The 14,312-nt window shown below is 30.0% G+C and overlaps 2 protein-coding genes and 1 pseudogene across 2 annotated transcripts; 2 read left to right on the top strand and 1 right to left on the bottom strand.

Annotated features, from left to right (window-relative positions):
- Nucleotides 1-534: 534 nt before the first annotated feature.
- On the bottom strand, nucleotides 535-6,412 carry LOC132933292 (uncharacterized; annotated as a pseudogene).
- Nucleotides 6,413-9,457: 3,045 nt separating this feature from the next.
- On the top strand, nucleotides 9,458-10,051 carry LOC132933291 (uncharacterized). The gene has a single exon (XM_060999600.1). It carries the CDS (start codon nucleotides 9,458-9,460, stop codon nucleotides 10,049-10,051), a length of 594 nt encoding a protein of 197 aa, XP_060855583.1.
- Nucleotides 10,052-11,764: 1,713 nt separating this feature from the next.
- LOC132933290 (uncharacterized) lies at nucleotides 11,765-13,240 on the top strand. Its single transcript, XM_060999599.1, has 2 exons — nucleotides 11,765-11,821; nucleotides 11,915-13,240. The coding sequence occupies exons 1-2, from the start codon at nucleotides 11,765-11,767 to the stop codon at nucleotides 13,238-13,240; spliced, it is 1,383 nt and encodes a 460-aa protein (XP_060855582.1).
- The last annotated feature ends 1,072 nt before the right edge of the window (nucleotides 13,241-14,312 follow it).

Raw genomic sequence — 14,312 nt, 5'->3', positions numbered from 1 at the left:
AATTGATTTGCTATTATTTGCTAACTGTTTGCTAACTAAAGGCGTTTGTTTGGAGACGATCGGACAAAGTGGGTGGGCTGGAATTTTTTTTTCTAAAATCTGCCAAAAATAGAATTTTGATTTGCTAACTTCAAAAATTGATTTGCTATTATTTGCTAACTGTTTGCTAACTACCGGCGTTTGTTTGGAGACGATCGGACAAAGTGGGTGGGCTGGAATTTTTTTTTCTAAAATCGGCCAAAAATAGAATTTTGATTTGCTAACTTCATAAATTGAATATTTTTTCGTTTGTGTCAACACTGAAATAAGTTTAAGAATTGTATGTGTCAGGTTGGACTACCATCGAATACAAATGAACATATAAGGCCAGTCATTAACTGTTTTGTCAAAGATAAGACCAATATTTATATTATCTTATGATATGTTTTTGTATTAATATAATAATATATCATACTATTTTTTATAAATGCAATAAAGTTTAATTTATTAATATATTTAATATAACACAGAATATAATATTATCATTTTGATGTTTTACCAAACCTTAAGAGAGTTGGTAAAACTTACACTACATATTGGATAACGTTTGGGATCTATTTGGTAAGCAATCAGCACATACAATTCTATGCCCACACGGAATTAACGCATGTGTCCTTAAAGCGTCTGTGCATATTATGCACTTTGTATCCTGATCTCTTAAGGAAGGTAGAATATTTGGAACACGGAAAAATGGAATATTTTCCATTTCCAACTGCCTATTCCTTACTTCCAGTTCCATCAAATAAATCATATCAGGATCTGTGTCTTCTTGAATTATGAAATCTTCCTCATTATCTGAAAAATAAATTAAAATGTATGAAACAACTACATTTCCTTTGAAACTTGAGACGAATTATAAATATTTTAAGAGTAGGTTAGATACAACAAATATTGGTACTTGTCTAATATGCTATCTGCCGTAAATATTTTATCTACCATAATCTTATGATAGTTTAGTACCCATCAAACGTGCGGTAGATAGCATATTGGACGAGTACCCAAGTATTAATATAAATGTCATATGAATACTATTTAAAATACATTTGTTCAAATATTTATTCTTTGTATTATAATATCAATACAATGTTGATAATGTTGAGGCAAACACTCAGAAACATTTGAAACCCTAACTGACTATAATACATTATTGAGATAATAAAATTATTGTAAGATGAATCAAACAAATTATAACAGTGATTCATTCAATAATTTAGTTAGGTAAGTTAATATGTAGGTAATTGGTAAATTATTGACATGATCCTCTCCATAAACTACTTCTGTTAGATTTATTTCCTTATTAGACTCGTTAAGATATTTGTCTAAATAAATTACATAAAAGAAATTTTTATTTCAATAAAAAAGAGTCAATACATTATGATCTAACCAAAAATATTAATATAACCATTAATCATGCTCTACTAAATTGTTGACATCATCATCTTAAATCAATTAAAACGCTTAGTATATAAAAAGATTTATGTTAACAGTAATATTTAAAATGTCATTCAATTCAATCAAATTAATAATTACAAATGATAAATAATTTTATTTGCTCACCAATGTTATCACGAGGCTCTTCCTCCTTTTCATCTTCAATCAAGTCATCTAAAATCAAACAATAATTACTAATTAATACAAAACGTTATACATATTAAACATAGCTTAGGGTATTTAAAAACATTTATGTTAACAGTAATATTTAAAATGTCATTCAATTCAATCAAATCAATAATTACAAACGATAAATAATTTTATTTTCTCACCAATGTTATCACTAGGCTCTTCCTCCCTTTCATCTTCGAACAAGTCATTTATTGCCAACAAACGCATTTGCTCTTTATATGTTGCAACGCTGTAAGAACAGCGCAAGAGAAATGTTTTTATGTTTATTGTTTGTTGACGGAGTTGGCGACTTGCTGATTTAATTCGTTTGTCATTTGCTAAATATTTTGACCTAGGGCCACGTGATATCATCAATCCATTATTTATTTGGTCAAGCTTAACCGAATAATTTTCATTTATTTTGCATATATTAGCTAACACAAAACAATTTTTATGAAATACTGACCAAATAATACTTAATACTTATTATTTATTTTGGTTTATTTTACCTAAAAATGACCAAATATTTGGATGAGAAACTTGAAATATTTATCTCAATTTGCTATGAAACCCCTCGATGTTGTTATTTGTTCTGAATTTTTTTTTATAGACCGAAAGTAGTTTAACGCCAACATTTTGTATCTAATGTCTGCTCCAAAGTAAATTTGATTAATACAACAATATATTTTAAATTTAATTGTAAATATACCTTTCATAATAGTTGAAGAGTCGTTGCATGTTAATATTATGTCTAGCTGCATAACGTTTAACCACATCAAAGCCTTCTTCAATTTTCCCAGCTGGTAATAATGGAAGAACCATAATCATTTTTAAGGTTTTTGATGCGAATTCATTAGTATTTATTAAGTTTAAATAACCTAATTTTCGCATTTTTCGCCACACAGCCTAAAATTGTAATTTAAATTTTTTTTAAATTGTAATTTACATAGTATCAGAATAAGAGTATAAATATCATGAGTATCACTACATACCTGGTTACTATGAAACCAGCACCCATGGGCTGTGGCTGATGGGAAATGCCTAATCAACATTTCCCTTAATGCAGTTTCGAAGTCAGTTAAAATTATACTAGGCCTAAACTCAGGCAGTAAATTTACTTTTACAAAGTGTAAAACGGCATCATAAGCCTGGGAAGTCTTGCGTTCCATCAGAGCATATACTTTAGGAATACTCTAAAATATAAAAAGTGAGAAATTATGATATTGATAACTTTAAAAAAAGTCTGAAAGAATTTAACTTAATGCAATATTATAATACTGAAATCTTATTTGAAGAGCTTGGTGCAAAAACATTAAAATATCAGCCCATCAAGTAACTTATCTGCCGCAGCTGGAGGCTGTGTCATGTTATTTCTATGATTTTGTGTTAATTTGTTATTGTAGATAACACAATGTTATAACTTATTTGTGAAAATATGAAATAGAATACAACAATGGCTAATTATTTAAGTGAAAGGAGAATATTTTAGATGATAATGGGATTGTCTGTTCTTAGGCCTTAGTCTTAGAATTAATAGGTGTGGGTCCCTGAAATAGTCGCCCTGAACAAATTCAATATAATATGGAGTTGCTTGGTTGTTGCAGGCAGCCCTTCAATTATGTTAGTAATAGTTTTTGTAATACTTAATTGATTAATATTAATTATGTTAATGGACCTCTCAATATCAGTACCTATAACAATATGATGGTATCAAAATGATATTTATAGTGTATGTACCTTAATAACGTCTTGAATATAGTTGTTTAATAGGTATCTTTTTAATGCAGTATATAAATTCTAAACAATGTTTGAATATAATCAAGTATAATGGAGATACTATAAATAAATAATATTCAAAAAGTCTTTTATGACTGTTACCTCACTGACCTCAATTAATTAATGTTCATTGCTAAGTAAGTTGTAAATTAATTATAAATCTTAATAATTTTATGCATTAATTTTCTAGAATTATTCAGTTTGGTATTGTCAAACTTAGTTAGATTTATTAATTTATAAATGCCTATAAGGCTCAAGTACAGTATAGGTAAATAAGACTAAACTATATTAATTATTATATTAAATATTAATTAATTGTTTGTTCTTTATTTAGTTTATTTATAATATAATGAAATGTTCAATTATGTAATTTATAAGTTTGTTTTATTTTATATAGTAATTGTATATATATAAAATATTATAACTTACATGATTATTCACCATCGCGTGCATTATTAGTAGTTGGTAACACTTTGGTTTTGAAGGAACGACTCGAAATGTAGCATCAACATGGATTTCAGTTACTTCCATATCCAGAGTTTTGAGTATTAAGGTTTTGGAAGCAAAAACTATGGAACAATTACCTGACGTATCTTCAACACAACCTAGAGAAAAAAAATATTTAAATGATAAAATCAACTATTTTATCAAAGTTGGTTATGTTGCATTTATAATGTACATTGATGCCTGTAGTATAGATAAAATATCTATGTTAAATAATTAATACCTTTATATATTACTTCACCACAACTTTGGTATCTATTAAGGAGCCCTGATCGGAATTGCTCAGCTAACTCGCTCAGTGTTCCTGGGACAGTTGGCAATGATCGTCTCCTAGACCACCGCATGGAACTTTCGGCTGATTTCCAAGTATACATGGCAGCAGATTCAGGATTTCTAATGATAAACCCCATTTTAATTAATAATAATAATCAAAGAGTTTATTAAAATATTAATAAACTTTTTACTGTCAATGACTAATTTCATAGAAAGGCCATTGATGCATATGTGTGCTTTACTCGTTGATATTAAAATCTGATATTCTGACAAAAACAATTTACTTGGTCTGGCAGTGTACAATAGTGTTTAACAATGATATATAAATATATATATATATTCAACTTACCGTCTAGCTTCATCCTCGTAAATGGTGTTCAACATAGTTACTTCATCAATACTGCGTTGTTTCAGAGTTTTCTTAAAAGTATTCATGGCGATAATACTTGGGTCAGGTCTATGAGTATGGCCTTTTAGCAAAACCTAAGATACAAACACACAGAATAATTACAGTATCAGCAATTTTTATAATAAGCACAGCTCTTAACAACGAAAACGTCAGATATATCAATGGACGGAAATCGTTGTAAAATAAACACATAAGGCCGGATCTTTCCGAAGTCAGGTTTTACCCGGCTTATCGGATTTCCAGTTACCACTGTATGTTTATAAATATGTACTACGTACATATTATATTATAAATTGTAATTTTAGAACATTAATTATTGAAACTGGTGGTTTAAAATGAAAACTTTTGTTGTAACGGTTGGTCAGTTTAGCTCCATGTCCCCGGGCCCCGGCCCCAATTGCAGTGTTTATATTAAAAATAATATATTGAAACATAATTTAACTATAGTGATAAATCAATCCGATACAACGCTTGTGAAGAGTTCGTTGTCCTCATTATAGTTATTGTAGTTCTAATTTTTATGATTTTGTTTACCTACATATTATTTGAATGAAAAATAACAGTTTTAACTATTTTTTTGTAATTTAAAATTGTTTTTCTTAGGGCCAAGGGACTTTTCCCTATTATGCTTTTTATTATTTAAAAAGCGTATTTCAAAAAGTTAATAGTTAATATAATATAAAAAAATTAATTAAACTTAAATGAAATAAATATTTATGTTTATTGAAATCTATCAATTGTATTTAAATAAATATGCAAAAAAAAATAATATCAAGAATAAATAAAATATTTTCTAATTTAAAACTAACGGACTAAATTTGTCCAGACCTCGCCCCCAATTTCAAAAATGTGCATTAAAACATAACTGTAATTTTGTGAGCTGTTTGTAAAGCGTTTTAAAAACAAAAAAAATTGAATTAAATAATCTAATATGAATAAAAAAGTAAAAATTGGTAAAAAAAATGTTAAATTTAAAAATCTAAATTGATAAAAAAAATGGGGTACTAAGGTACTAAGGAAATTCACCATTTCTACTACAAATAATTTTACAAATTACACTATATTAAAATATATACCTACTAATATTATTGGTAATTTAAATATCGTCTTAAAAAACCTAAGACGGACATATAATATTTAACTATAAAGATCTTATGCACAAAAAATAATAATAAATATTGGTGAGAACGGTAATAATTAACTAGTAATTAAAAGTATAGGTATACGTGTATAAAATATGTATATTATATTATAAAGGTATATATAAATACGATGAAATAATAATTTATAAATGTTTTTTAAACTTAATGAAATATTTTGATTTATTTACCAGTTATAGAGTTGTAGATTGACGACGTTGAATAAAATGCGGTTGAAACAAATTCAAAAATTAAAAACTATGCATGAAATTATAGCAAATTTAAAGCATAAGTGAATTAAAATTAAAAAAATAATTGATGTTGTGTTGAACTGTCCACAACGAAGTCGCACACGGGAATGAAAATAATAATTAACTCCATCCTCAGGCTAATATCACACTAAAATAAAATATTATTCTTTATCTTTAAACAATAAATGTAATATTTATGGCCTACTCATACCCCTTAAAACTGATATATAATATCTGGTCCAGGTTTTTATGGTCCAAATTATTACGGTCCAGAATATTACTGTCCAATTTTGTCCGGTCCAGTTTTGTCCGGTCCAGAATTTTACAGATTTCAAATTTTTAATTTCCAGATTTTTACTGTCCAGATTTTTACGGTCCAGATATCTACTTTCCCGGTTATAAATTCCAGATTTTAACATTCCAGGTTGTTGCAGGTCACCATAACGGCCCGTACAATTTTACTTTCCGGATTTTTACAGTCCGGGAATATATGGTTTACAACTTTCCGGATTTTTACGGTCCGTGATATTACAGTCCGAATATTTACATTCCGGAATTGTACGGTCCGTTCAATTATTTTCCGGGATTTTACATGCGTCCGGTGAGGCAACCAAATGTTTTATATGTAGGAACATCCCTTTATATTGAATAAACTGCAACCGGTGTCCGGCACCCCATGTGCTATTTAACAATAGCATACCACATCCGTACATTTTGAAATTGGAATTTCGATATAATAGTGGGGACAAGTGGCTTGAAACCCTGAAGCATTTAACAGCTATAGCAAACGTATCTCTGTCTTGTATCGACTCCACGTGCGTTTGGTGCTCCCTAGTCCTTAGTTTTGATATTTAATGAAAAGTGTATTGAAGTTCGCAATTTTTAATCTCACGTTTTAAAAATGGCTTCTTGTACACACAATGATATTCATAGCCAAAGTAAACAAGTGATTTTTCGCGTGTATACTTTTTTCAAAAAACTGTCTGCTATGGAAAATTTATCGGCAGAGTTTTTTTAAAAAAACTCAGCTCATTACTGCAGAAGCGTGTGGAGTCAGCGAACGAACTGTTCAAAAAATTTTCGCTGAATCAAAAAAATTTGAAAATGAAAACGTCACGTGTGCAAAAACTTTATTCAAATCGCCGAGAAAAACATATTATAGGAAAAAGAATATTACTGATATCGATGATTTCAACGCCGATGTAGTCCGAAGATGTGTCCATGAATTTTACGATAAAGGTAACTAACTCATTTTTGTAATATTTAAATTTTTATTTACTTTCTCTCTAATAAGTCAATAAATTACAACTATTAACTATAGCTTATTTGAAAATTTTTTTTTAATATACGCATCAAGATTTTTTCAATACGAATATTCCAAGTTTCATAAAGATTGGATTGATCCATTTTAGATTCTGAGCGAAGCGATGAATGTATTGATTTTACAATGATCTGTGTTTTTTTTTTATTTTATTTTTTATTTTTTTAATTTTTTAATTTTTTTTTGTGTCTGTCATTACCTTTTAGGACATTACTAACCACTGTGTGACGGGGAGTTATAAGACCAGTCCCTCGGGGGTTTTTACACCTTTTAGGACAGTAAAAGTGCTTGGATTTTCTCCAATAGTAACTTTTCTGATAGGAAAGTGAATCTAGTTGGTACTTTGGGGGGTCAAAAGTTCTTAGTAGTTTTCAAACGCAACGTGAAAAACAAAAGAAAAATTAAGGAAAAACGGGCATTTTAACGCAAAATCTGTTTTCGAGAAAATCGATTTTGGTTTTTGGTGCTACTCCAAAACAAATGACCGTAGGTACATGAAATTTTGACTGACTGTTTATATTAGCATTTTCTATACACAATAAAATTTTGAAAATAATTTGACTCTTTTTGAGCTGTTTACAGACATTGTCAGTTTTCAATTATTTTAGTTTTTTTTTCTATAAAATAAATATTAATAAAATTTTATTTGTTGGGTAAAAAAGCTTGACAATTTAATAGAAGGCTCCTAGGTTATTGTTTCAAAGGCAGGTGAAAAAAATTAAAAATCCTTAGTCACAGTTTTTATATATAAGCATTTAAAGTTCAAACTTTGACAAAATACGGAAAAATCACGAAAATTAGCAAATTATTTTGAGTTGAGAATTCATAAAAATTTTTCTTTTTAAATCCTTAATCAAAAAAAAAATGTCTACAAGAAAGTAAATTAAATTTTTATGAGCGTTTGAAATTCATATTTTTACAACATTTGATATTCACTCGATATCTCATGCTACGATTTTCTTATTTTGTCTTAATTAAAAAACGTATGACTGTAGATACTTGAAAATTTCACTGAATGTTTGTATTAGCATTTTCTATACACGATTAAATTTTGAAAATAATTTTACTCTTTTTGAGCTGTTTACGGACATTGTCAGTTTTCAATTCTTTTAGTTTTTTTTTCTATAAATATCAATAAAATGTTATTTGTTGGGTAAATTAGCATGAACATTTAATATGAGGTTCCTGATATATCGTTGTAGTAATAGCAGTTGAAAAATTTTTTTGAAAAGATTTTTAATTTTTTTCATCTGCCTTTGAAACAATAACCTATGAGCCTTCTATTAAATTTTCAAGCTTTTTTACCCAACAAATAAAATTGTATTGATATTTATAGAAAAAAAAAAAAAAAAAAAAAAAACTGACAATGTCTGTAAACAGCTCAAAAAGACTCAAATTATTTTCAAAATTTTATTGTGTATAGAAAATGCTAATATAAACATTCAGTCAAAATGTCATGTACCTACGGTCATTTGTTTTAGAGTAGCACCAAAAACCAAAATCGATTTTCTCGAAAACAGATTTTGCGTTAAAATGCCCGTTTTCCTTAATTTTTCTTTTGTTTTTCACGTCGCGTTTGAAAACTACTGAGTAATTTTTACTTTTGACCCCCAAAGTACCAACTAGATTCACTTTCCTATCAGAAAAGTTACTATTGAAGAAAATCCAAGCACTTTTAATGTCCTAAAAGGTGATGACAGACACAAAAAAAAAAATAAAAAAATAAATTAAAAAATTAAAAAAAAAACTAAAAAAAAAACACACATCATTGTAAAATCAATACATTCATCGCTTCGCTCAGAATCTAAAATATAAATATGTTTAATATAATAATATTATGTATGTATATTTATTAATATGTTTTAATTATAATGTTGTAAAAAGCTATGGTATTGATTAACACTCTGTATTTTACAATTTAAATAAAAATGAAATAATAAATAAAAATTATCATTGTAGGTGAATATCCAACTTCTGGAAAGATATGTGAAGCTTTGAAGACAATAATTAATTTTGAAGGATCTAAAACATAAAAAGAATTCTGCAATCCTTACACTTTAAATATAAAAAGTGTAGCAAAGGTCGGAAATTTTTAATGGAACGGAACGATATTGTGGCGCTTCGAAACACATTTTTAAGGAAAATGTGTACTCTACGTTCGAGCGGTGACACTAGACCTGTTATTTATCTAGATGAAACTTGGGTGAATCAAAACCACTCGAGAAGTCATATTTGGCAAAATGAATTGGATCGTGAAGGATTTAGAGTGCCTATTGGTAAGGGTGATCGCCTTATAGTATGCCATGCTGGAGCAGTTAAATTTGGTTTCATTTCTGGCCCTAAATTAATTTTTAGAAGTAAAAATGACGGCGATTACCATTCACAAATGAATAGTCAAATATTCCATGATTGGTTTATAAATATGTTACAATTGTTAGAAGAGCCATGTGTCGTCGTTATGGATAATGCTCCATATCATAGCGTTTTAGTGGAGAATGTACCAAAATCAAGTACGAAAAAGGCCGATGTTCAAAAATGGCTGACAGAAAAAGGTATCGAGTTTTCCCTGTGTGAAACTTTGGCTGAGCTCAGAGAGAAGATCAAAATGGCAAGACCACGAGAGAAACGCTACCAGTTAGACGAGACGGCATTTCAAATGGGACATGAAGTAGTTCGACTTCCACCTTATCACTGTCAATATAACCCGATAGAGTTGATTTGGGCTCAAGTGAAATGAGAGGTGGCTTCCAAAAACACCACATTCAAAATAGCCGATGTTGAAAGACTTATGCACGAAGCCATAGATGCTGTCACTCAAAGTAATTGGGAAAGATGTGTAAGACATGCAGAAAAACTTCAAGAGGAAGATTATGCAAAAGAAGGTTTCAGAGATCATATAATGGAACCTATAATTATGACAATTGACTCCGACGACAGCAGCTGTAGTAGCGACGAAGAAAACGACGATTAACAATTTTTTATAATAATTTTTTTTTTATTTATTTGATTTTTTTATATTATTAATTATAGAATAGCAGTTTTCAAATTTATGTACGGTAATTTTTTTTTAATTGAGTACAATTATATACATTTTATAAAAAAAATATACGCATTGTACAATATACATATATGTGTGTACACGATTAATTTCAAAATTTAGCGGGAAATAGTTTACCAACCACCGACGCAAAATTGCCACGAGGCGCGCAGTGGTCACCCGCACGTTTTCGTCGACCGTACTGTATATTACTACAATAAGATAAGTATAATATTAATTCAACATACATTTCTTGGAATCTATTAAGTTCAAAAAATTGTTCGCGACCCACCAAAAATTGACTGACGACCCACCAGTGGGTCGCGACCCACACTTTGAGAAACGCTGGTATAGACGCATTAGATTCCCAACCAGGGTGCCGCGAAATTATTTGAAATATTTTTTTAGAAAACACAATTTCATTAAAAATATAGCATTGCGAGTAATAAAACGGACTATAATAATATAAAACCTATCGTGTTTCTTATATTTTGTAGAAATATTACGATGTTCGATCTATTTTAAAGTCCATATACCAGTTTCATTGCAATCGCTTCGATGTCTTGTGCTTTTATCTTATCTTAATTTTTGTAAAACATGTATCGACAATAGTAATTTAATAATATAGGTATACTAACAATTTCAGTACAATCAGTCTGGTTTTAGTCATCATTGCGAAACATATATATTTCAGTCGTGTCTAGATATTTTATAATTTTATATAATTAAATTTTAGTTAAAATAATGGATAAATGTATTGTTAAAAAACGAAAATTAAATGAAGACGAAATTTCAACTAACCATAATATTGAATCAACATCTGGTGAATCAAATCAAGGTAGTTCTAGTTTTACTGGTTTAAATAAAATACGTTTATATAATATTAGTTATTTAGGTATGGGATTTACTTGGTATGGAAATGCAATTTGTCCTCAACCAGAATGCATTGTATGTGGAGTGAAATTATCCAACGCAGTTATGGTTCCAAGTAAATTGAATCGTCATTTATTAAAAAAACATCATCATTTAGCTAATAAAAATATTGACTACTTCAAACAAGTATTAAGTTCACAAAATAAAGAATCAGTTATTTTTGAGAAAAAGGTTACTATTCCTAATAAAGCACTTGAAGCTATACTCTATTCCACCTAAGAGTGAACCACTCGGCCGACCAAAACTCGTTTTGTTCGCGCATCCCCACCACAAGACGGGCGCCGCCGCGAACGTTGGTGGAGGCCGTCACGAAACTGCAGCTGCCTACGTAGTGAGCTGTATTAACACACTACCACTTGTTTGATTCCACTCGCGCGCACACGTTCACTTTTGTATTTACCACCGTCATTTATTTGTTTAGCTATCATTTTCCGTAGTGATTTTTCTTTTTGTTCATATATTTTTTATTAAATATTTACCATGGACCAAGAACAAGCTGTAGGCAAGTCTCCAGTAAAAAAAAATCCATCAGGAAAAGTAAGAAAATTTCTTTCAATGAATGTTAAAATGAATGATTTTTTTTTATTTAATATGCTGGTTTTATCATAATAATTTTTATTACAATTTCAGCGAGTAGATTCTGGCAAGAGACAAATTATAATCAATGCGTACAAGTCAAAAATGAATTCCGATCCAACAAAGTCTTTAAGAATTATCCGGCAAGAACTTTCTAAAGAATTGGGCATTGGAGCAATGACAATTTCGACCACAATTACAGAATACAACAACACTAAAAAAGTAATATCTCCTTGCAAAAAACGTGTTAAGACATCCTTCCGCGATACATTTGAAGAGTTTGAGAGAAATGTGGTTCGTAGGCATATCCATAGTTTCTGGTTCAAACGTGAAATTCCTACGGTCGACAAAATATTTCAAGCAGTTTCCGATGACGACTCTTTACCTATTATTTCGAGGACAAATCATTTTAGGCTTTTGAAAGAAATGGATTTTAAGTATAGCAAACGTAGTCGAAACAGTGCACTGACTGAAAAAACCGAAATTGTGTGTTGGCGTAGACGGTTTCTTGAACAATTGCGTGAATACCGAAATGAGGGTCGACATTTATATTACCTGGACGAGACCTGGGTTAATGCTGGTGAATGTACCAGCAAAACATGGATCGATACTACAGTTAAATCACCCCGAGACGCATTCCTACAAGGCCTGTCAACTGGTGCCGTAAATCCTTCAGGAAAAGGTAAACGCCTTATTGTCCTGAATATCGGTTCGGAAGATGACTTTGTCCCCGGCGCATTGTTGTGCTTCGAATCGAAAAAGAACACTAGAGATTACCATGACGAAATTAATGGGGAGACATTTTACGAATGGATGGAGGGTGTACTGCCTCGTTTAAAAGATAACTGTGTGATAATCATGGACAATGCGTCATATCATTCTGTGAAGCTAGATAAAGCACCTACGTCGCAAACCAGGAAAGGTGATATTATGAAATGGTTGGAGGATAAAGGTGAGGTTATAGACAGACCTATGTGTATACCACAACTTTTTGAAATTGTGAAAAGGATCAAGCCACAGCACCAGAAATACGTAATTGACGAATTGGCAAAAAAAAATAACCGTAATATACTAAGACTACCTCCATACCACTGTGAGCTCAATCCAATAGAGTTGGCTTGGTCATCCGTTAAAAATTACGTACGGATGAACAATAAGACCTATAAATTACACGATGTAAAAAATTTATTAATTGAGGGCGTCGAACGCGTGGATGCAGGCATGTGGAAGAATTTTATTAGTCACACGAAGAAAGAAGAGGATAAATTTTGGGAAATCGACTTCGTCATAGATGACGTATTGTCTGCAGAGTTGGAGTCAGTAACTTTGACAATCGGAGATACATCATCAGACGACTCCCTCGGCACTGAATCTGACTAATTTTTTTTATTTGTATTATATTATATTGACTTGCGTATTCTTAAAAAACGTGTATTTGTATTATATTAGATTGACGTGTGTATTTTTAAAATTTTTTTTTTTTTGTATTATATTGACTTGCGTATTCTTAAAAAAATTGTATTTGTATTATATCTATTATATTAAATTTATTGTTTAAGCAATAAAACAATTTAATTTATAATATTTTATGATTATGTGTTTGTATATAATACAGTTTGATTTATGATGAAAATTCAAAATACGTGTTATACAGTAATGAATCGCGAAAACAGCTATGTTTTTATGATTCTCTGTATGCACGGCGGTCGATCACTAACGACGACCGGCGAAGACTGTCGACCAATGACAGAACGCCTAGCCGTCACCAGGGGGGTCAGACAATGATCGGCGGCTCAGTCTGCGTGCGCGAAAGCGGTTCACTCTTAGGTGGAATAGAGTATGATTGGATAAATGACCCATTTGATAAAAATATATGTTAAGCTGAATTTAGCCTTGAAGGAGAAGAAGAGCTCGCTGAAGTACGAAACAATCGAACTCTTTTATTAAAATACAAAAAATGTTTCATTAAATGAATTTTGGATTCAGGTTGAAAAAATTCACGCTGAAATTGGCAAAAAAGCGCTAAAAATATTACTGCAGTTTTCGACATCATATTTATGTGAACAAGGATTTTCCACTCTTGTTAACATAAAATCAAATAAACGAATGAAAATGGAGTTCATTGAAGAAGAAATGTGAGTATGTCATTCAACTATTCGACCACAAATAAAAGATTTGTGAAAAAAAAAACAAGCCCAAGTGTCACATTAGTTCCAATAATAAGGTTAGGTTCCCTAATTTTAAATTAATATTGTAAATTAAATAATAAATAAAAATAAATAAAAATTAAAAATAAAAATAAATACAATGTAATAATTTGATTATAAAATGTAATATGTATATAGTATGCACCTACACCTTACTACTTTTGATTATAATTATGCACTAATAAATAGATTTTTAGAAAATGTCCAAGGGTGCCACGAGTCAAAAAAGGTTGGGAACCTCTGTA

The sequence above is a fragment of the Metopolophium dirhodum genome, chromosome 1 (assembly GCF_019925205.1).
Source record: "Metopolophium dirhodum isolate CAU chromosome 1, ASM1992520v1, whole genome shotgun sequence".
Lineage (NCBI taxonomy): Eukaryota > Metazoa > Arthropoda > Insecta > Hemiptera > Aphididae > Metopolophium > Metopolophium dirhodum.
The sequence above is the reverse complement of the archived record's forward strand: the minus strand, read 5'-3'. Positions and strand labels throughout refer to the sequence as shown.

What these genes read in the sequence shown, in the direction of transcription:
- LOC132933291 (XM_060999600.1), top strand. Translation starts at nt 9,458, where the DNA reads ATGTGTACTCTACGTTCGAGCGGTGACACTAGACCTGTTATTTATCTA.
- LOC132933290 (XM_060999599.1), top strand. Translation starts at nt 11,765, where the DNA reads ATGGACCAAGAACAAGCTGTAGGCAAGTCTCCAGTAAAAAAAAATCCA. An exon ending in AAAAAAATCCATCAGGAAAA is followed by an intron (nt 11,822 to 11,914) that starts GTAAGAAAATTT and finishes TTACAATTTCAG; the next exon opens with CGAGTAGATTCTGGCAAGAG.